Source organism: Danio rerio, chromosome 21 (assembly GCF_052040795.2).
Source record: "Danio rerio strain M-AB ecotype USA chromosome 21, GRCz13ab, whole genome shotgun sequence".
NCBI lineage: Eukaryota > Metazoa > Chordata > Actinopteri > Cypriniformes > Danionidae > Danio > Danio rerio.
The window spans coordinates 30,702,501-30,727,275 of NC_141041.1; the positions used below are offsets into that span (position 1 = coordinate 30,702,501).

Here is a 24,775-nt window from a genome sequence, read left to right on the forward strand (position 1 = left end):
GAAGGTAGTTTTAAAATTTTTTTTAATAATATATCTGTACATTTTATGGCACACCTGTTTTGTAAGGTGACTCTAAGAACACACTACAGAGTTTCCACATATCTCATCCATGTCCTTGTTAATAAAAGGGAAGTATATCGTGGTGTTCTCGCTGACCTTCAGCTTTTTTTTTTCTTTTTTTTTGTTCTCCAGTGCTGGATGTCTGTCTTTTTTTGTCCCTTTCTCTTCTCCGAGGGCTAAGAGCAATGTTTGTCGGCACAGATTCCCTCTGAATAGTCTGTTTTTACATCCCTTTCAGTTCTCAATGCTGACCCTATGATAGCCAGCCTTGTAATTTTGTCCTTTTTGTCAACGCGTTGTCATGGAGGATGAAAAATGTGAGAAGACTCTCTTCACCAATTACGTTGCACGCATTTTTGTTGACCTTGTTCTTCTCGGGGCGCCGCTTAAATTGTTGTGGTCTCTGTTACAGCCTTTTTTTGTGTGCTCGAGGATGAGGAATTAAATGGCATTAACATGACAGATACATCTCCCCGTTTTAACGTCTTTTTTTTTCCTTTTTTCTTTTTTTTGTTTTATGTCAGCTGTTGCCATGGAGACAGCTGCTCTACCCACAGTGCCTGAAGCACAGGTTGGGGATCACAGACCCGCAGTCAACACTCACTCTCTCGCACCCGTTTGCATGCGTTTTGAGGCAGGCAGTGGCTGATTGTGAACATAAAGCATCTTCACTGCTAATCATCGGTGAAAGATGAGGGTGTTTACATAATGCTGTTTAACTTCAGTGATTGCATAAGTTGTTCTGTTGTCTCTGCCTGTCAGCATCTGTGTTTTCTTCCTCTCACCACCGTTTTGTCTCTAATGCAAGGATGTAGTTGAATATATAACAGTGAAAGTTTGGAGGAATGGTTTACTCGTATCTGATCCACGTGTACTTTAATGTATTTTTATTCTGTAAAGCGCAAAATGTTGAGTTTCTGAGCTGCGTTGTTTGGTGTAATTATAAAAAGCTTTGGTTAACATTGGTTGACTTTCAAACATGAACTCTTCCTCAGTATATTTAGCTGCATCACTAGCAACGACTAGTTTGAGATGGAAAATCATGCTAGCTGATATGTTTACAGTGATACAAATGTGCTTGCAATATGTTAATTTGAAAACTAATTGATATGCAAGAGAAATTTAATTTAATTCACATACCGGCCACTTTATTAAGTATACCTTACTAGTACTGGGTTGTGATCCCCTTTTGCCTTCAGAAATGCCTTAATCCTTTGTGGCATAGATTCAACAAGGTACTGGAAATATTCCTCAGAGATTTTGGTCCAGATTGACCTAACAGCATCAGACATTTGATGCGAATCTCCCAACCTGTCTGCTGTTAGATCAGCGGCACTTTAATGCTTGCGCACACACACACACACACACACACACAGACATTACTTCACTGCATTATAGAGCAAACCAGATTACTGGCATAAAACTTAACAGGTATGCAAGTCATGCAATTGATAAAAATGACCAATAAAAGTCCGTTACTGATACTCTGCTGCTGATTTGTATGTTGATTCTAATCGGGAGCCGTTTATGTTTTATTGATTTAGTTTGTGTTGTGCAGTATTTACTATAGTATGTGTTTTCCTGTCATTTCAAAACGCCCTTTTATTTTCACTTTCAAGGACGTTAAAAGTAAATAAAATGAATGAATTTTAAAATGAATGAAAATAAATCTAAATGTTAGTTTATACGCATCAGCTGCCGACCTGAAGTTTTTAGCATTGTCCTTGCGGTTACACGCAAAGCGGAATGGGTAATTTTGCGTTGTAAGAAAAGTCTATACTAAAAAAAAATTTACATCTACAAAATGTTGTTTCTTATTAAACGCAGCCTGAGGTGTGAACATTAATGATCTCGGAGCTAGATATGAGTCTGTTCTCTTGATGAAGTCAGCTGCTTCTCAGGTCCAGATGATCAATAAAAAGTAGACTTGCATGCAAATGAGGCGTGGCCTATGAGTCGTCTTTTGTGTTGTCTTCCAATTGGGCCATTGTCTACTGGGATTTTACACTCGTGGAATTTACATGAGAACAAGAAAACAGTTGCGTCTGAGGCTCACGGTCTGTCCATTTCCGTATACTGATCTTTTATTATTCTACCATGGCTTTGTATACCCTGATTTTCTTTATAGGGCACCTTTAATTGTTACAACCCTGTGCATAAGAGGAGGTTTTAATATTAACGTCAAAGCAGCTTGTCTATTGACTCATGTCCCATATTACGTCTTAAGTCATGTGTTTTTTTTTTTTGTTGTCATTTGAGTAAAAAACATTTGAAAATCAGTTATACGCTGACAGTTTTTCCCTTGACGCCTCTAAAAATATTTGTACCTAGCTTGACATCTTGATGTGAGAAAGCATTGATTTTTCTATTGTCACATGACCGACTGTGCATTTATTTGGAAAAGACAGAGTTTGATAGCTACACCAGAAGAGACATTGTCAGCAAACAATGACACACAGCTACAAGACAAAGCTATCAACTGACTTCAGAGGACTTCATTTTAGCCATGCTAGTAGTAAGAACTGCTTTTATGAAATTTTAATGTTGCTTTTTGTCTTTTTTTGGAGCCTGGCATTATAAAAGCACAGTTTTCTTTCCTTGTAGAGAAACGTTCTGCTGAAGAATTGTTGATGTTTAATCATGCAAATACATATGTCGATGTGTGCATTAAGTATGTAAAAAAATCTTTACAATATATGATGTTAGCGTGCATTTCTCAGCATCATATACTGAAATGACCTAATGAAAATGGTGATTTCATAAATGATTCTCTCAGAAATTACTGGTTATTTAAGAGAGATTTCTTAATATTGTTAATGCTAAGAACACTGGTGCTACTTGATAATTGTGTAAGGATTTCTTTAGTTCCTAAATTCTTTTAAAGACAAGTACATTTAAATGAATAATTTTCTATCGTTTTAAAATTTACGTTTATATCAGAATTTAATTGAACTTTATTTATTATATGTACATACTGTATTACAAAGTGACACCAGCCTGTTAGAGGTTTGTTTATTTTCTGCTGTTAAAGAAAGAAGAAATACTCAAATTACATTTGATGTTGGTTCTAGCTACTCTTTTTAAATTGAGCTGAACCGACACAACTCTTAACTTTCTTTGGCAGAGTAACTTGATTATGTTTATTCCACTTGAATTTGTAAAAACTAACAAGTTAACTTAATTGCTTCAAGTCCCAACACAAATCGATTGTGTGTAACCCAATATGTATTTTACTGCGGAAGAAAGACAATGCAATCTTTTTTTTATTATGGTCTTGAATAAGTCAATGATGAGAAACATTTACATATTCATTTTTATGCAGTTTCAGATAAAGAGACAAAAACTCTTCTACTTGGATAAATGCACATAAATCCTTCTGCTCACAGACGTTCCTCAGTACATGTGTAGAAAACGCATTCTGACATCTATACATTACACCCACATAATTATAATTGCACAATTTTAATTCATTGGCCTGCAGTGCTCTGAACAGACAAGAAGAAATAAGTGCTCCATAGGCTAGACAAAATACAAGAAATATGCCAGAATAGTTAAGAGTTTTGCATAAAAAAATGTTGCAACATTGTCAATAGAGTATTTATAAAGAATCAACTATTTTATGCTTAAAAGAAAGGGATATTAAAGGATTAGTTCACCCAATATTTAAAATGATGTTGTTCGTTGTCACCATGTTTTTCCAACCCCTTGAGAGCTTTGTCCCTTTTTGGAAAACAAAAAAAGGTATTTTAGACTAAATTTGAGAGCTCCCAAATCATACAAATCCTTATATGAAACTCCAAAACAGTTTTGAGTTTCAGAAAATTGTAAAAAAAAAAAAAAAAAAAAAAAAAAAAATTTGTCCACCTTTGTTTTCCACCCAGATCGGGGTGCATGCTTACTACAAATATCTGACTATTCTGTGTCCTGACTCTAATGACAGTATGTATATAAAGAGAAGATATGTAAACAGTCATATTTAAATTTGTTTTGACAAGTTTTCGTGGTGCTTTTGTATGATTACAGTTAAATCACAGTAGTCACATGGAATGTTTCCAGTCTTTTTAGTTACTTTACTGGACTTAAAATGTTGTGTGACCATTGGATGACAGAGCACTCTGATTTTGTCTAAAACCTCTTAGTTTGTGTTCCAATGTTGAACAAAGGTCTTAAGAGATTGAAATGCTAAAAGGGTGAGCAATTAAGAGCACAATTACATTTTTGGGAGATCTAATCCTTTAAATATTAGTTCTTTTGCCCATAAGGTCTTAAGTGTACATTTTTTTATTTGCTGCTAGTGTTGGGAAAATAGTGAAATATTGAAATTAATACAAATATACATTTTAGGCTAATTATATGCATTTTGCGTTAACAGTTAAAATGATCAAAGAATTAACAAGGGTTTGAAAAATCTGCTACTAAGCCTGCATTAATAGACCTTTAATCTAAGATTTAAAAGGATCATTTTCCCCAAATGGCGGTTACAGCCTCTGTTTCCTCTCCTTCTTTTAGTCATTATTCCATATACACTGTAAAATGTAATAAATTGACCTTAGAAATATTGAGGAAACCGATTGCCTCAATTTTTAAGTAGTTTATTAATTTTAAGTGAGCATAACTTAACAGTTTGTATTTACAACTTCTTAATAAAGTAAAATTCAATACCGTTGACTCAAAGTATTTTGTTGTGTTAACTTCTAATTAGTGTTCACATTACTAGGAAAATAGGGATGACCGATTGCCTTAAATGTTTTAGTTCAGCTTACTTGATCATTTTAAGTAAAGAGAAAAACCAGTACCTTTCTTTCTTTCACACTCTTAGGGCCGTTTGTATCGAAGTTGATATTTAGCCACACCATGTTGGTGTTAACATTAATTTTTACAAGGTGATCGGTTAGCTCAACGCTCAACCCCCAACGTGGAGGACCAGGACATACACGCACTACAGACAATTAAGCTTACCCAATTCACCTGTAGCACATGTATTTGAAAACCAGAGCACACTGGGAGAACATGCAAACTCCACACAAAAATGCCAACTGGCCCAGCTGTGACTCGAACCAGTGACCTTCTTGCACCACTGTGCTGCACTAAAAACCAATATCTACACTTCTAAAACATTTTATTGTATTGTATAGCTTCCGCATACTGCAAAAAAACTATAACACTTTATAAAATGTCATTTTCAACCAATCTTTAAAGTTATGTAGTCGTCATCGTAGTAGTAGTAGTAGTAGTAGTAGTAGTAGTAGTAGTAGTAGTAGTAGAATAATAATATTTATGAAATATTATTTAATATAATATACATTTTATGATATAGTTATATTAAATAATCAGAAATCTGATTACATTTATTAATATATTATAATATATTATTATATGTATACATTTTGAACATCAAAGAATTAAAAAAGCTCAGATTTATTATGCTTATGTCTGATTATGCTTCAGTTTTATTATTTGTTAGGCCCACATTCACAAAATATTAACATCAAAATGTATAAACGTGTTACAGGGTGTACAGTCTTAAAAATAGAAAATAACAAAGAAATTAATATAAAAAAACAAATAAATTGATTAAAATAACGCACAATCACACTATTTTAGTTAAGTGTAAAATAAACAAAAATCGTATAAAAAAAGGATCCTGTGTAAATTTAAAAGAGCTGCTTTATGTATTCCCAAAGGGAAGACCAAATTGACCAAAATCTGTCAGATTTTTTTGTTTATGCTCGAGTTTTAATTCTTCAACCTGTTCCCTCATCACCATGATTTTGACACACAACCACACAGAAGTTGTAAATGCATATTATTACTTTAATCCGTTTAGTTTAACAACTGAATGCCAAAAAGTTGTGATTACTTGTTTAAATATTGTAAGGTGAACAAACTTATTCATAGTAAGTGAACTGCAATTAATTATATTACTGAGAACAGCTATTGCCTTTACAGTGTGTTGAATCCTATATGAAAAAGCAGCCCAATAATAACCCCTCCGCCTTTGACCTTTTTCTGTCTCTCGTCATAGCCTGTCTGTAGACCCTGTTTATGCTATGGATGTTATAAAGTAATTAGAAATTGTTTCAAGCTGTGAGGCTCATAATTACTCATCTCTCTCGCTCCTTCTTTCTCACCCTCTTTAGTCCTCTCGGTGGAATGCCATCTGTCCTCTTCTCTTGCTCTCCATCCTTTCCTCTTCTCGTTTTACCAACTTAATTACCTGTCTGTACCTTTCTACTCGTGGGCACTGCGCTCTGTCTTGTTTATTTTCATCTCTTTCATTGTGTCGGTCTGATAGTTTTAATCTGCTCTCTGCATTTCGGCATGTGTGTGAGAAAATGATGGATGTTCTCAAGTCTCGAGTACAGTCTTCATGCCTTCTTGCGGTCTCACAGGGCTTGTGAGGTTTTCGAGCGGGTGTGAGTATGAATATCAGCCAGGAATTTGAAGGGTTAGTTGTTTGATCTCAGTGTGTGTTGGCAGCCAGTTATCAAGGATGCTTTACTTTCCATGCACTGTATATCTGTGTGTGTGTGTGTGTGTGTGTGTGTGTGTGTGTGTGTGTGTGTGTGTGTGTGTGTGTGTGAGAGATGGTGTGTATCCAGACGTGTTGCGTTGGGAAATTTGGCAGCTGAGACAGGCCTAAGGACGAATTGGATTGCACTTCTGCGAAATTTGGGGACGGGATTATGAAACCCCCTATTGGGCTTTGTGGTGTGTGTGTGAGTCAAGATGTGGCCTAGTAAGAGGCAACCTGCTGTTATGCTGCCTTTGCAGTAATCCATCCTTACCACAATGCACTATAGTTTAGTGTTGCTATTAAAAGGTGGTATTTAGCCACTAATGTCATTTAAAAACAACACCAAAAAACAAACAAACAAAGAGGTAAATCCTTTAACAATTTATAGTGATTCTTAGTCAAAAATATTTGAAGTTGCAGTTTTTGCCCTGCATTTGGTTTCCAGTTACACATGTTTAGTTTTGTTTGGAAAAAAAATCACCTTGCTGATACTGGGTTGCACCCAGTTTTCTCTTCAGAGCAGCCTTAATTTTACATGGCATAGATTGAGCAAGGTGCTAGAAACATTCCACACAGATCATGGGTGCATATTGACATGAGAGCATCACGGTTTCTGCAGGTTTGCATATCCATGATGTGAATCTCTCTGGCTGAGATCTGGTGACTGTGAAGTAGGGCTTGCTTAGACTGGTTGTATGTAATTCTCGGCCATGATGCTTTTAGATTAGTCGGCTAGTTGAGCTGCATTGATCATGTGTTTTTTTTTTTTCTTTTTTCTTTTTGACATGAACAACATGGCCACAGAGCATTGCTATTCACACAGAACACATTTTTTCTTATCAATGCACTACTTTTCCTTTGGTTTTTAATGTAAGCGTGCATGACCATTCCGCTTGTCTTGTCACACTTTTCTGCGTTTTATGTAGACACCAAGTTCAGTTAAAAGAATTTCAACTTTTAGCATGAAGCGCCATTCATCGATGTCAGTCCCAAAACAGTGAACAAATTAGAAGAACTCGTAGGGTGAGAGCGTTGCAAGCTTGTTTACAGTAGCAAGTTGGTATGGTCAACTGTTATGAACATTAATAACTGTTTTATTTGACAGCAACTTGATGTAGGAGGCCTGAGTGCTATCCCACCTTTTTAAATGCAAAAAACATGTTCTGTAAATACTGCATTCCAGACACAGTCAGCAGTGGGAAATTCAGTTGTGAAATGTTCCACTTCTGACCTCAAGGTTTCATTTTCACCCAATGAAATGTGAATTTTTCATATTATTTTGCCAATTAGAGCTGTGCGTTTTGGGTAAAATATCTAATTGCTATATATATAAATATATATATATATATTTTTTTTAAATTTTTTTTATTGATTTTTTTTTTTTGACAGATATTGCAGTTTTTTTCTTGCAGTAAGTGTTAATTAAAAATGGAAAAGAGAAAATATCAGCTTAAATATTTATTCAAATAAAATAATAATAATAATAATAATAATAATAATACTAATTCTAAAAAATACAGAATACTCAGCAAACTAACATGGCTGAAACAATTCTGGAATAGTACTTTGCTATTGCTTACTACTAGATTAAGTGTCACTGGTAATAACTTTCAGTTGACTTTAGCAAGACACTCCTAGACTCCTATGGTCAGGAGAAATAAAATAATACATATTTCATATCACAGCCTCTTGCTATTTGGATAATTGCAACGTTTCAAATCACCATTGCGATTCGATTTCAATTGATCGCACAGCCTTAATGCCAATTATGCCTAAAAAGAATAGAATGGCTAGCTGTCTTTTGAAAACAGCTGTTATGAGCCGTCTGGCAGCATTTGTATTTTTCTTTTTACTGCAGTAAATTACAAATTGTGGCCTGTTGCAAAACATTTGCAGCTGATTGACATTGACTGTTATCACATAAAAGTTGACTTCAAAAAATCTAAAGCTCTTCAGGCCATTTGAGTTTAGCAAACTCAAGATTTGAGATAATTTGAACTTTGATTTGATGTTATCCTGCTGGAAGATGGACACACTGGTCATCAAGGGATGAACATAGTCAACAGAAATACTCTACTAGACTGTGGTGTTTAAACAATGGGGCATTGATGGGCACAAATAAAAGAGACCTGTCCCACAAAAATAAACCTTACACTGTTACAGCACTACCAGACTTAACAGTTGCACCAAATTTTAACCATAAAATCTCAATGTCACAATAGAAATAAAAACTAAGCTGACCAGGCAACCTTCATTTAATATTTTAAGCAAGGCAAGGCAAACTTTATTTATACAGCACAATTTTACACAACCGTAGTTGATCCAAAGTGCTTTACAATAAAATAAATAAATACTGTCTACTTTGTTAATCATTTGTGAATTTTAGCCTCAGTTTGCTTTTAGCTGACAGGAGTGTCATCAGTTTGCTCTTCTTTTGCAACTGTAGCTCATCTGCTTCAAGGTTTGATTTCTTTCTTTTTTTTTTTTATTTATTTATATTTTTTAACCCCATTCTCTGTAAACCCTAGAGATGTTTGTGCATTAAAATCCTCGTAGATCAACAGCTTCTGAAATACATTGACCAGCTATTCTGGCAATAGCAACCAAGCCATGTTCACACTAGTTTAAAACAACTTTTCTCATTGTTTGGATTTCCAATACCAGAGAAAAATGGTATATGATTGTTGTTGAGTATTGGGATACTGAAATATCTTGCTATAGAATGTTTCCCTTGAAGTGTTATAACTGTTATATTATTTTTAATGAATAAACAGGAAGTAGATAACTTAAGAATTCTGATCTAATTAAATAGAATTCAGGCTAAACAATGTTAAGGTGTAAACATTTTGTTAAGTCTTCTGTATATAATGTTGTGCTATAGGGATTTTCTGGGTTTCTTAGTGAGCAATTGGAGTTCCTTCCAAGAGTTTTATTAATAACTTCATACTTTTTTGATGAGATGTTTATGACAATGACCGTGTTGCTCAACTGTGGTTGTGATTTAAATTCGATTAATCATTCTAAACTACTTGCTGCTGTCATTTTATTCCTCTCTCTATTCTGCTATTTGTATTTATTTTCAGTCTCTGAAATCAAATGTTTTGCATCTGAGTCTCTTGCTTCACCTTTTTAGAAATTACCAAAAATGCACCTACACTGTAAAAAGAAGTTGACCTTAAAATTGCTGCACAGCTTTTTAGGTTGACTGACTGAAACTAAGAAAAAAGCTTTGCTTAGTCTAGTTTGGTCAACTTTTTTTATTTTTATTTTTATTTTTTAAACACTGTAGTGGGGATGTAGGAATAAAGATTATAGGCTGCCATCTAATTGACCACATTTGAGTAAACAACCTATGCATGCAACATATGCAATGCTTGGTTTATAAAAATCTAACTTGTCACATCTGTCTGTGGTATGCATATTGCATATACTATTATCATGAGTAATTATTAATATCAGCAGCACGTGTGCTATGAGTAAAAAGCTTACTCATTATGATACTCTGAATGTTTGCAGGTCATCTTGATCGTGTTTACATGTTTAAATGCATTGAGTGCTGTCTTGTTAATGGGTGTTTAGATATTTGCATTACAAATCAGCTGAACCGATTTGCCTTATAACATTCATGACTTGATTGGAAATGCATACCTTTCTGTTTATAGCGTCTGTTAAGCTTAACTCCTCATTCTTGCTATAGCCCAATAACAAGTATATTAATGGATATTGAATTCATTTACATCAAGGACGCCATAAAATAGTGTAATTTTAATTGTTGTGGGCTGAAATTTTCAAAAGAATGCAAAAACTGTGTTCAGTTTGGTAACAACAACATTTACCTTCAGATAAACTGTAAAACTTTCCAAAAATTTATTGCTACATAAAGTGTTAGAAGGTAAACAAACAGCACTTAGTGAAGGTTAAGAGTCTCTCTCACTTGCTCTTTTTTTTTCTTTTCTTTTTTTTAATTATGTGAAGTATATGTAAGATTTGTAAAAAAATAAACTAAAAACATTTACTATGGTTAATTTGTTAAGTTGTGACTGGGAAGCTCAGTCTGTTCCATCTCTTCCTTTTAGGTTGGCTATGAGAACGCTGGCACAGTGGAATTCCTGGTGGATAAACATGGTAAACATTACTTCATCGAGGTCAACTCGCGTCTGCAGGTGGAACACACTGTTACAGAGGAGATCACAGAGTGAGTGTCTTTCTGTCTGTATATGTAAATAATGTATTTGTGAATACTAAAGATAAAAAGAGCTTTTGAAGTGTAATACACTTTTAAATATAGTCTTTGGTCTTTGAAATGTGTCCAGTTGGGGATTTATTTAGTTATTTCACTTTAACACTTTTGTTTTTCGCACTGAGATTTACAGAAAACAACCATTAAAATGTAATTTAGTGTAACAGTAGGTTATATACCAAAAATCTTGTCTTGTGTAGAACAGGATTCATTTTGATGGCGTTAAAATATCCGTTTAAGGATGTCAGTTCAGCCATAAAATGCTTAAATCTGCTTTGTCTATTAGTGGTGTAATGAATCACAAATCTCATGGTTCGGATCACACTACTGTTTTTAAGTCACAGATTGGACTATTTTTCGGAGGAGACAAATGTCATTTGCTTTTCATTTACACAAAAACTATCACTGCAAAAACCATTGGTTTTAACAAACAGAACTTAAAACCTGTAATTTTAATAAAAATAAAAATCAAGAAAGAAACTGCTGTAAAGTAAAATATTCAATATGAAGAATGATCCTTGCTACTGTTGCTGATAATGCTAAATATAGAAATTTGTTCAGCATATATTTATTTTCAGTCAGTGATTCAACAATTCACACAAACGTTTGTTTGTTATTCTGTATGTGTATCATTTTTGAAAACCCATTCATTGACTTAATTTTGATGGTCGTTTGCCATCCACCCATTGTTTACACAATGTAATTGCTACAAAAATCACCAGCGTCAAGTTCCATTAAACAGTGATTTTAATCCTTACCATAAACATCAGTGTACTACAGTGAACATAAACTGCTATCCCAGTTCTTCTGTGTTATTTTTTAGTTTGTAACGAACTGAAAAATAGTTCAAACTGAATCTCTCTTGATCAAACGCAGATTTGAATGCAGCGCTTCGAAGGATTAACAAACATGTAAATCATTGTCATTTAATATTTATGTTACGCGAGTTTGAATTGAGATCACAATCTTTTTAATGTTAGTCATGCAGCTTTACATTGAATGCATTAATGCAGGCCAAACAATCAGTGAAAGAAAACCCTTTTTATAGATGACCTAAAAAAGCATTTAAGTCCCACTACAACTTTTTCCTTCATCATTATATTTTACCAGGAGGCCAAAATGCTTTTATACACATGATTTGAATGATGCAGGGGGCGATATCTCTGCAATTGTTTATGTTGGATTAACCCACAAGTTCAAAAAAACTTTATTAATCCATGGTTCACGTGCGTTCCGGACTGTGGGTTGTGATCAGTTACACCCATATTGCCTATACCAATCTTTTTAAACCACTAGGTTTTATCCATTTGTCTGCATCAGGCCAGGATAAATGTTTTATTTTTGCATAAATATGACAATGGAACATTCATGAACTTTTTTGCATTCAGCATTTTCTATTTTTATCATCCCACTTTCTGTTCAATTTATCCTGATTCTGGTTCGACCACGTGTCTTTCTGACATTTGGATTCTGAGAAGATCTCTTTTTTTCAGCAAAATAATGACTCAGCTAAATATTCGTTGACATTTATGAAGACATTTTGTGTGGCCAAATGCAATTAAACTTGCATAACTGAGGGGCGTTGTTCAGCCGCCCCATAACACTAATTAACACTCAAAATTTGTATAGTACTCTGGCTGTTAAAATGTCAGAGTGGGGAAAAACACGATAATAAGTGCAAGACATCATCATCTTAGACCCTTTGAAACCTGTAGGATTCTCAGTGGTCTTGTATCTGAGACAAATCCCTCCTCATTTAAGAAAAAAGGAAAGCTCGGATAGAGTGTGCCTTGAGAGAGAGAGAGAGAAGTGGTTTGTTTTCTTATTCATCCCACAGGCAAGACACACAGAAGGAGAGTGACATGTACTAGTTTAAATATAGAGGGGGTAAAAACGGTGATTTCTTTTAACACTTTTTGATGTCAACACATTTTGTTTTATTAATATAGGCTGTGTGTGTACAGTAATATATTGCTAAGGGAAAAAAGATGATTAAAAGCTCAATGGATTAATATTAAAGCTGGGTGTTCACAAACTTTTGATTTAATTCACTGAATGTACAGTATGTTTAAAGGGGTCATAAATTGAGAAATTAAGTTTTACTTGAGCTTTTGCTACACGAGGTCATTGTACTAAATTAATGTTCTGTAGCTTTCTGAAAATGTGACCATGGACCAGGTCTGCACGAAATTAAGTGCACAAAAATGTGTACTTATGACCAGGGTAGAAAAAAAATTGTGATCTAAATTCGACCTTCCACACGATCTTAATTCAGCATCTTCACGATTCAGCCAATTATATTTTCAAGTTCAGGAGAGAAGCATAAAGACGGTCACACATGTCTTCGCCTTGTTTTTTGTTGCTCAGCAACGGGACACCTTCAAATCGTCAGCATACTGTATAAGGTATAATTCAGCCAAAATTGTCATTTCTGTCTTGATGTGTTTGTGGCTGCGAAATTACAGGTGAGCTGACTCGCTGTTTGTTTGTTTTGAGAGGACGTGCGCTCAGCCAAAAAAAATTATGTCTGCTTTAGTGGACAAAACCTGCATAGGCTGTGAATAACCTGTAATAATAAAGTTGTAAATAACGCTCAGTTTGTTGCACAGAGTGATCGTTTGGTAAAAAAGGCAAGCATGCGTCTCAAACAGGATTCAAGTTCAGAATTATCAATACTTCTATTCTGATGTAATCACTTTCCTGTGCTTTAACAACCAGGACAAGTCAATTTAAAGTTTATTCAAGTCCATCATTTCAAGTCTATACAAAATTTAGCACGACATACACCCTACACATAGTATTATTATTGTTGTTTTACCATATGTTTGAGAAATAATAATAATAGCCTACTATATTAACCTTCATTTTACATCTACAGAATGGTGAGAAAATTGTGATCTTGATTTTAAAAAATCGAGATTCTCATTTTAGCCAGAATCGTGCAGCACCTAGTCCAGGGTCACACGTCTTTGTTACTGAAGTTACTGATTTTACTAAAAACACTAAATCCTGGAATATACCCAACTATGACATCATAAATTGGTTAAACACATTCTTCTGTGGAGGAAGTGCTTGAGGCAAATTCCGCCAGTTTATGGCAAATGTGTCATGCTTTCTGCATCATTTGTGCCGGCTGGCAGAAATTCACCTCTATTCTCACATTTGCTTTGGCTTTGTATGTAATCTACTTGTGCAAATAATTCATTTGGCATTTGGTGTGAACCCAGCATTAGGCTATTGTTGCTTTTAGACATTATAGATGGGTATGGTCTCAAAACATCTTTAACTTTAGACTTGATTGACTTTTTATAGGCGTGTTTGAAACATTGGAATAATCCACGAGTGAGGCTTATTATGTTCTCACATAATGACGTTTCTGCGCAATGCTTTTGGTGTTGATATCAGAGAGAGGCATCTGTCAGTCTCTTTTAATGTTATTTCTTTTAATGACTCATTGTACATGTTCTGCTCTTTCTGTGGATTAGTCTATGTTTCTTTGCTACTCTAATCCATATTATGGTTCCTATTCTTATGAAACTTTTGGGATATCATGGAGAAAATAAAACAAACACCAAATTCCCTGATTTTTAACAACTGAAATAAACTATTTAAAAAGGTTCTAAAAGTCATGAAATATCAGAGATTTTTGGATTTTTGTTTTGTCACTTTAAATTCGACTCTCCATTTGTTAAAAATTATCTTGTCTATTACGTGTGCCACACCCCAGTAGTAGTAGTAGAAGTAGTAATAGTAATAGTAATAGTAATAGTAGTAGTAGTAGTAGTAGTAGTAGTAGGCAAAAAAAAATTCCATTTGCCAAATTGTAACTTTTCTATTATGTGTCTCCCCCCCCCCCCCCCTCCCCCATATTATTGTTATTATGATAAGTATCTCTGTTAGGTGGCACAAAATTTCAAATAGAGATAATTAGGTTGAATAATTAGGGTGACTTTCCATTTGTCAAAATGTAATGTTTGTATTACGTACCCTCCCAACATTATTAGTAGTATATCCGATGTTAGGTGGCACAAAATTGGAAATATAGGTAATTAGTTTGCTGTTAGTTTGTAATATCTTAGATTTGTGTAAATAATTATTATTTAATGCATTTGGCAATGTTAGACTAATTGAAATTATTAACTAGACCTTTAAATCAAATAGGGAATTTTAATTCAACTTTCTTTGTTTTGGAGTTTAGCGTTATCCTAATCAGATGTGACATGAAAACATGCAAAACTCAAGAAATATTTGACTTTGTCTGCAACGTGCTCATTAAAGATCATGGAAATTCAGCTTTTTAATCGGTGAAAGTCAGAAAGAAGTCAGGCAATTTGACAGCTGGCTTAGAATGGAAAAACTGATCGAAGCAGTACTGTATAATTTAATATAAACAAATGTAAACTATATAGAAACATTTGTTTGTAAATGTATATCACATATCAGTATCAACTTTTGAGAACTAAACAAGGAAATAACTAGTTAATTAGTATTATTAGTATATAACTAGTTTAATTAGTATGTTGTAATTTCTATTTTGTCCACTTGTGTGAATACACGTGTTTTTGACCTTTCTGGATGATTTCCGTCTTCGCTGCTTTTTCTGACTTGGTGAATTGGTAAAGCATGACTGCCTGTGCGGACGTACCAGGGCTCTATTCATTATAAATGTCCGTCTTGTCGCATGAAATTGAAGCTGTCAGCTCGCAATTGGCATCGCATGGCAACCCAGCTGTGAGTGCGAGGCCTTGGATGCGCTTATGACTGTAATGAACTTGATTTCCAGCTCTATAGCCAGCAGTGGGGCTTGTATGCCAAGACCCTCACCAGCCGCCACCTTCTGTTGCTCATACTGAGTCACTCTACACCCCACCTGCTCTGATAACTCACTCACTTTCTTTTGCTGCTCCGGGATGAAGTTTTCTCACACGTGCTTCAGTTTTGAAAAGTCTGATCGCATTATGACTGTACATTTTTGTCTGCATCGGTCATTCATATGTTTAATGATATTAAATGTGGGTCAAAGGGAAAAAACATTGGTAACACTTTATAACTACAAACTATAAATAATTTATTAAGCATTTGCAAATAGTTAAATCATCATTAGATGTTAGCAAGCAGTTTTTAAAAATCTGTATTAACTTAAACACTGCCTGCCTAAAGTCTTGTTGTTCATCCCAGTTTTAAGAGTAACAAATACTAACCTGACTTGACTCATGCTTTAGCCTTCACTTCAAAGTTCCTGTAAGCAAAGGTCAAGGTGCTCCGGGATTGGTCCAACCAGTCACCAGACATGAACATTATTGAGCATATCTTAGGTAAGATGGAGGCATTGAAGATAAATCCAATAAATCCTGATGTACTCTGGGAGTCCTGTAAGAATGCTTTCTTTGCCATTCCAGATGACTTTATTAAGTTATTAGAGTCATTGCAGTGATGTATGGATGCAATCTTCAAAGCTTATGGGAGTCAAACACAATAATAATTCTTTTTCCACTGCATCATGACTTTGTTCTATACTCTAAATTATTTATTTTAAGTGACAAGATGTTTGTCTAAGCAAAGTCAGACCTTACTGTCCTAATTAAATAATTAAAAATCAAGGCACGATCATATTGTACTTCGGTAAAATAAGCATAATCTAGAGGCCTTTGCCTTCCATATTAGCCGCTTCTGGTACCAAATGATCAACTAGAAGTCAAGTTATTATTTGTTGTTCCTAAAACTTGGATAAACGACAAGACTTCTGTCAGGTAGTGCAAGTACATACATAATATCTTTTGTTTGTATTTTTATACTATGTTAATTATATTTTTATTCCTAATTAAGTATTGCATGGTTTACAAACTAGTTATTTAAGCTATTTAAAAATGGGTTTCCTCTGGGTTTCCTCTGGGTTCTCCGGTTTCACCCAAAGTCCAAAGACATGCGGTACAGGTGAATTGGGTTGGCTAAATTGTCCGTAGTGTATGAGTGTGTGTGTGTATGTGTGTGTGTGAATGAGTGCGTGTAGATGTTTCCCAGAGATGGGTTGCAGCTGGAAGGGCATCCGCTGCAAAAAAACGTGCTGGATAAGTTGGCAGTTCATTCCGCTGTGGCGACCCCGGATGAATAAAGGAACTAAGCCGACAAGAAAATGAATGGATAAAAATGGCACTTGCTTTTGGTCAATGTTTTGTATTTAGAATCTTAAAATATGAAAACTAAATTTAGAATCTTAAAATATGAAACAAAAACAAATTTTTAAAGATCTAGTCTAGTAATAATTTGTCTATCATAAAAGTGTGTGACACAAATAAAATGATGTACAATACAAAAATGAGTATAAGTTGCTGTTAATGTTTTGATAATGTCATTTTCTCACTTTTAGGCTAAATTTATTTGATCAAATGCAATAAAAACAGATGAAAACGTTAATAATACTTAAAAAAAAAATTATGTTTCAGTGTTTAAAATGTAGTTTGAGAACCAGAGCTGAAATTTAAGCATCATAATTCCTCTTAAGTGTCTCAAAATCCTTCAGAAATTAAACTAATCTGCTAGTTTGTGACATTTCTATTATTAATTAGGAAAACAGTTTTGCAACATCTATGCTTGTAAAGACTGTCTCTCAATCAATTTAATGAATCCTCATAGCTTTAATATTTTCCAGAAAATGTCAGAAACATCAATCTTTTGATCATTTGTAATATTCCACTCAATTCTTTTACAACCGCACACCTTTCGCTACATCCATCCATTAAGGCGACCTGAATTTGCAATATGTATGGCTTTGTGTTTCGCTTTTAAAGCAGCCTATATTGTCAGCTAGGTTTAGTAAAGCATGTCAATAACAAGTGCTTTTTTTTTGGTTGGCTTCCTTTGTGCGAGTAGGCCTTTAAAGCAAGACGAAAGGGTCGAAAAAATGGGTTTCTCTTTTGTGACAGTCCATTTCATTCTCTTGTTACAACAGCTCGGTTCCTTCTGACCCTTTCTGCCTGTTACTTTCTTTAATCACCGTTGTGTGTATGCGTGTGTGTGTGTTTTTGTTGATCCTGAGACAATCATATTCAGTTGTGTATTTGTATGCAGCTGGTCTTTCTTCTGTCCCCCAGTCTCATTCTCTGTGTCGCCGATATGACCTTCGTTTGGGCACAGTAATTAAGATCAATTACCCTCTGTCACTCTTGTCGCTTCATGCCACTGGCAAGGTAATAAAATATGCCAGCTGCCCATAATTACCCATCATGTTTTTCATAATTTGATACCTCCTCCATCTTTCCGTCATTCCTTCAGGTCAGAAAGTCTTAGGGCAGTAATAAGGCAGCTGACCACAGCGAGAGTTGTTGGTAAAATACAGTTGTTCAGGGCTAATCTCTTTCTGTCAGTCCTGGTTCGTTGTTTCCCAGTCGTTCTCTTTGACATTTTCACAGTCTGTCTGATGAATGTTGTACAGCAAAAAATGAAAACATTCAATTGGATTGGCTCTTTTCATTAGCGACTGTTCTGACATGAAAGGCAGCAAACCGTTTATTTCACATCTGAAGAAAACCTGGCACCGGTGCAACGTTTATCATGGTGTAATGTATAATACAACTGAGCTGAATGAAAAGACATTCGATTGTGCGTTAAATGTCTCCGTAACACTTTTTTCCAGTTTTGTTTGTTAACTAAATTAGTTCTGAAAAACTAACAGTACATACTTGTTGTTGATTTATAGTAAAAAGCATTTTTTAATTTTAGCATAATGTTAATCTTAACAATTAATGCTGTGGCTGCTTGATATTGGGGGGTAAAAAGGGACCTTGCGATTTTTTTTTTTTTTTTTTTTTTTTTTTTTTTTTTTTAATTTATTTATTTGTCTGCAATTATTTATATTGCAATTTTAATATATTTTCACAACATTGACTCATGACTCTATTTAGAAATAAATCATGGATTTAGAATATTTGGGGTTAATCTGTAGGGAAATTAATCATGCATAAAATATTTTTAATAAAACCATTACAACCTTAGATAAATACAACAGTACAAATATACAAATGAAATCAACCTTTTAGGTTTTTTGTGGAATCTAACAGTATTTACATACAGAAATTAAATGTAATTTTATTGTAAAAAAAACATTGTATACTCTTCATTCATATAAAAAAATCTGTTTTCTGGTAAATTTATATTCCTAACTCAACATTCCATATCCTGCGATGTAACTATTGCAGATTCGTACATTACAATATCGATGCTGATTTAATAGCGTGCAGCCCCATTGTATAATCATAAGCTCTACTTTATGTGTTTGTACTTATTTGGTTGTGGACATTTTCGTAAAATTAAAATAAGGGTAATAAACAAAAAAAATTGTATAGTGTCGTACTATAGGTTATATTGACAAACCGTTTAAAAGCAAAAACTTAGATTTTTTTCATTAAATAATTGTAGTAGTTTCAGCAAATTTTATTATGGTTATATTGTTCTGTAAATGTTTGTTTAAAAAAAACCATTTACTCATTTAGCAGACACTTATCTAGGCCTGTCTTGATATCAAATTTTTGCTGTACAATATATTGCACCACAATTTATTGCAACGAACATAATTATTGTCATTTTAAAATCAATTTATCCCACTCGTTATAAAAGGCAAGTATGAACATAATAGCACACTTTCAAAAAACATGTATAATATTTTATTCTTAAGAATATTTAATAGAATTATAGCAACTTTAATAATTAGGCATTGGAATCAGAATGTGAAGACTTATCTTTAACAAATATATAAAAAGTTAAATTCAAGTTACCAAGAACTAGGAAAAAATAACATGTTTAGCAAAGTCAATTTAGACTTTTAAACACAGAGGCACAGGAGATTGAACAGGCCACATCCTCTACCAGATCTACTGTATTTTCAGTTGTTGGACACCCACATGAAAATACACTATAGTAATTTATAGTAAGTACTATTGTTTTTTTTAACCATACTGTTTTTTAACCAACAGTATTCAGGTACAAAAATTGAAAAAAATTACAATGCAAAAATGCTTTTATTACCTATTGTCTTGTTTTTAGTCTAAATGTAAAAAAGGCCAAATAAAAATATTGTTTATCTTTTACTGTCAGAGGAAATAAGTGAAAATTTGGAGCTCTTTGCTTGTTGCCAGTGGGGTAAGTGAAACAGTCCTGTTTTTGCTTTGAAATGTGGATATTTGGACTAGAAACGAGACAAACATTCCAAGCAAGAAATATGCATAAAACATATAAACTATAAACTACATATAAATACAGTGATTAAAAACAATTCTGTGGCTCCTGGTCGACTATGATTTGAGACTGTACGTTGTATGATGAGACTGTACATTGTACAGTATATTTTTACGAGGTAACATTTGCTGATCCGCACCTAATGATACATCGAAACTATATATTTGCAGCCCTATTTTAAATTGAAATTAAATTTAAACTTGGTCCTTTAAATATGTAGATAGATATGCTATGGCATCAGATATGTCTTGTTATGGCATAGATATGTTCTTGCATCTGTTGTTTTCTAGCATCTACCAGCAGAGCCACTGAACCATATTATTTAGCCAAAGGCTGACTGTTTGACCAGAACAAGCTTCTGTGTTGTCCAGGTTTTATGCTGATATTCAAATTCTGGCTATGTAAGAGTACTCTCCCCATTTCTTTCCAATTATACATAAGCCTGCAAGTGCATGGCGAAAAAGTTGATTGAGTGCTTCAATTCTTCACTCTCTGCCTCCTTCCACGCCTCACAGCTGTGCAGTTTTGCCGTGACTTTTCACGCTCGTTCTGCCTTCGTGTTTGTTTGAGATTGTGTGTGTGTGTGGGTGCGTCGTCTCTGGGTGACCCTGGTAATGGGTTTCTAATTACTTTGGGTTGTTGCTAAATTGCAGCTGCTCATTTGTATTGGTCCATTTTTGCAGGGAAGAGATTGGACAAGGGCATTAGGGGGCTTGGAAAGACGCCGTGATGAAGGTGCAGGAGAGAGCGAGACAAAGACGCAGAGAGAGAGAGAAACTAGATGAATGAGGCGGATGAACCTTTCACACCTAACGGGGAATGGGCTGATACATCAGTGCATTGTTGTAGTTTGTTTTCTGCAAGCGTATTGATTTATTTTTAATGGACGCTAATGGTAATGGTATAGATCATTATGCAACTTGACAGATGCCAAAAGTTTTAAGGGGGAAAGTTAGCCGGAGAGAAGGCTTGGTAATTAAAGGTCAAATATGATTTTGAGGTTAATGGTGTAGGAGGAAAGAAACTGATTGACATGAACTTGTTTAAAGGGATAGTTTGCCCCAAAATGAAACTTTGCTATTAATTTACTGACCCCGAGGCCATCCAACATGTGCTTCGGTGCCTCATTTTTTTTCAAACGTTTTTTTTTTTTTTTGGAGTAAAAAAAAAAAACCCAAAACCTTATGTAGGCTACAGGCAAAACTAAAATTCTGTCTTAAGTAGTCTTAGGGTGCTTTTACACCTACACTTTTGTTTTGGAACGTATCTCGTTTGCCCAGTTAGCGCGGTTCGTTTGGCATATGTGAACAGGGCAATCGCGCTCTGTTCCGCGCCAAAGTAATCGCTCCGAGATCGCTTGAATGAGGTGGTCTCGGCTCGATTGAAACGAACCCTGGAGCGGTCCGATTGCAGTGAGAATGCGATCCGATCCAAGCGCGGTTATATCACAGTGTTTTATGGATTTGTAATAGGCTTACGGCTATATGAAGAAAGAATTATGAGTAGGGCGGGAAGTTTCATGAGTCTCTGGATGCCCGCAAACGAGTGATGATCTCCCGGTAATCTCGCGTCTCCCTCCCAGTCCTCAAATAAGCATCGCCACACACCCTTCTCACCCCTCCCCACCGCGTCTCTCCTCAGACCCGTCGTGCGCGCGCACCCTGTCAATCACCACCAAACCACCACCTCTCCTGACAGCTGAGCGGGACAGTGCAAAATAAACCCTGACACTGACCAATGTGAGGAGAGTTTAATCGCACGTGACTTGTTTTAGCTCTTTTGATCCGATTAGAAACTTTGCCGTGTGAAATCGAACCGCTCCAAGAGCAAAGAGCAACAATGTAACACTTGTAATCTCTGTTTCGGAACAACTGAATCGATTCACAGGTGTGAAAGCACCCTTATTAAACGAAACGATTAGTATGTGACCACTATTAGAAAGTGACCATTTTGTTCTCTTGTTATATGGAAATGTTGCTTCATTTAAACGTATTTTATGCGATTTTTCAAATGTTGCAGATATATTAATTTGCATGTTTGAATGAAAACAGCTACAGTAATGTAACCAAAAATGGAAGTGTTTTTCGTTTGTGGATTAAAAAAGCTTCTAGTTTACACAACCTTTCAAAACAATCTGCTTTACACATCTGCAGGTTCACACATCTGCATGCCAGGTTTTGTCACTGTCACCTTATCAGCAAACAGTACCTTTAATGAAGTTACAACTGCTGTGTATGTAGAATTTGCTGTAAGATTTAACTTCGCTTTAATTTGTTATTTAAATAAATCCAACCTTTTTGATAGATTTGTTAGCAAACACTTGAGCAACATCACATTTTTGAGTGAACTACCCCTTTAAGAAAGCAATGAAACGGTTCCTTGCATCTCCAATAACCTTAAGGTGAGCAAATTAACAGCAAATTGTCACCTTTTGCCTGAACTCTACATTTAAGCTGACCACACACTCGCATCCCGCTTTTCTCTCCTGAGGGCATTTCATTCCTTTGTGTCTGTGCTCTTCTGACCTTTTACTGGTATAGTGTTGCATCTGATAATGCAGCGCTGTTTACTGTCAACATGATTTTTAGTTTGTGTGGATTTGTTGTGGTATCGATGTCCAAAGCTTCTGTCCTCTCTGATTTGGCTCTGAATGGTGCAGATAAAAAACAACGGCTCCTAGGGGACCCTTGAGATCCTTCTGTGTGATGACAGGGACTCTGTCCGTGCCAGCGTCACTCTCCAGGTGTGTTTGTATGCGTTTTCTTAGCAGCTGGTAACCATAGGCTGATGGGCTCGAGTGCTTTGTCAACAGCGCTGTGTAATGATGCTGTTTAAACAGGCTGCTTGGACTCGACACCTGTACACACTTATGACCACAGATAAGATGCGGGACAGTGTGCTTCTGTAAAGCCCCACACGGGTTTCCAATTGAGCTCCTCTAATGTTATTCCGCTGCAGGCAGAGAAATATTCAACACTGAAATCAGACTCAAACCTTTGTGGGGAAAAAGGAAAGATGTTTCTGCATTTTGATATGTCCTTATGATTGTATATAAGTAAAACCAAAAATGAGACTTATTAGTTATTATTAGCATATATTGCATCTAATTTATGCATGTAATGTACAATATTTCAGAATTATTAAGTATGTATGTTTGTTTGGAATCATTAGATTACATACTGTAGATGGCACATAAAACATGCAATAAATGTCCAGTTAAATTTTAAATAGACATTTTATTACTACATTTAATATATATATATATATATATATATATATATATATATATATATATATATATATATATATATATATATATATATATATATATTTATATATATATATATATATATATATATATATATTTATATATATATATATATATATATTTATATATATATATATATATATATATATATATATATATATATATATATATATATATATATATATATTTATATATATATATTTATATTTATTTATTATTTATTTTTTTACAAAACATACAAACATACAAAAAACGAAATCTTACCTCTGCAATGTTCTGCCTTTATTCTTTGTTTTCGTTATTTGCTTGTTTCAACACCCGTAAGCAGTGCAAAAGTCCACCATATTTAGATTGGCTTAGATCTTGACTAGTGTGGTTAATTGACATTTGTCCTAGGAGCTCTGTACAAATGTGGCAGCGCTATTGACGCATGCTCAGGGCCCATATGCGACATCTAGGGCCTGTTTCAGAAAGGAGGTTAAGTGAAAGTATTGAAGTGAGTATTTTAACCCGTAAATGAGAGAAACTCTGGGTTTTCAGTTTCAAAATGGCAGGTTTGTTAAACTCGAGAAACCAGGGTAAGTCAAACCTGTTTCTAAAAAAGAGGTAACTTTAACTCAGAGTCAGTTACTGTGGTAACTTACTCAGTGAACCTAACCTGGTCGGGAGCAGGTTTTATTATCTAACTCGCAGTATCTGTCGGTCTCCTCCCCTTTTCAAAGATGAAGTGGTATTTCGCGCCTTAGCTTTACGTTTCCACCCACCTATTTTTATGCTCATTTTGGAGATGCGCATAAAAACGATTGATGGAAACGTCATGATGCACATAACTTCGGAAAATACACATAAAAAAACAGGCAAATAACCGAGAAGGATAAACTTTTATTCAATAGAAAAGATGCGCTCAAACTACGATTGAAACACTTTTACTGAACACATTACATTATGTGGATTAAAAAAAAAGGTTTGTTATAAGAGATCATATGATGATGAAAATGATTGTGAATGGACAAACCACCAGGCTGAGCACACTTTAACACATCTTAAATGTTGTTTTGCTCATTCTAATAAGCCTTAACCGTTTCAGTATTAATGTTATTATATTATTAATGACCTCCAGAGCATCTGCAGCATGTCAAGGCAGCTGTTCTCTGCTTCTCATGGCTTCAAACGCTCCCACGTGTTCATTGTGTGTCAGCATTGTCTTCTGAGGCGCAAGTACATTTATTTATTATAGAAAAGATTGATGCAGCTTCTTGAGAACAATTATTTTTAGTTCTGCTTACATTCTAAATGTCAAATCAACCTCATCACTTGATCAATAAAAAAGGCAGACACTTTTAAATCTATTAAAACTGATCAAAGTGTATAAAGGGGGAACGTGTAGATTTTATAAACGTCACACATAACATTATTATTTTATTATACTTAAAAATTTAAATACTTTAGATGTAAAATT

At 34.7% G+C, this 24,775-nt stretch overlaps 1 protein-coding gene across 1 annotated transcript in view; it reads left to right on the forward strand.

The window, feature by feature from the left end:
* pcxa (pyruvate carboxylase a) overlaps positions 1 to 24,775 on the forward strand; it is a 224,914-nt gene that overhangs the window by 44,293 nt on the left and 155,846 nt on the right. Inside the window, 1 exon segment of the mRNA NM_001328356.2 lies at positions 10,654 to 10,772. Coding sequence (NP_001315285.2) covers positions 10,654 to 10,772 — 119 coding nt within the window.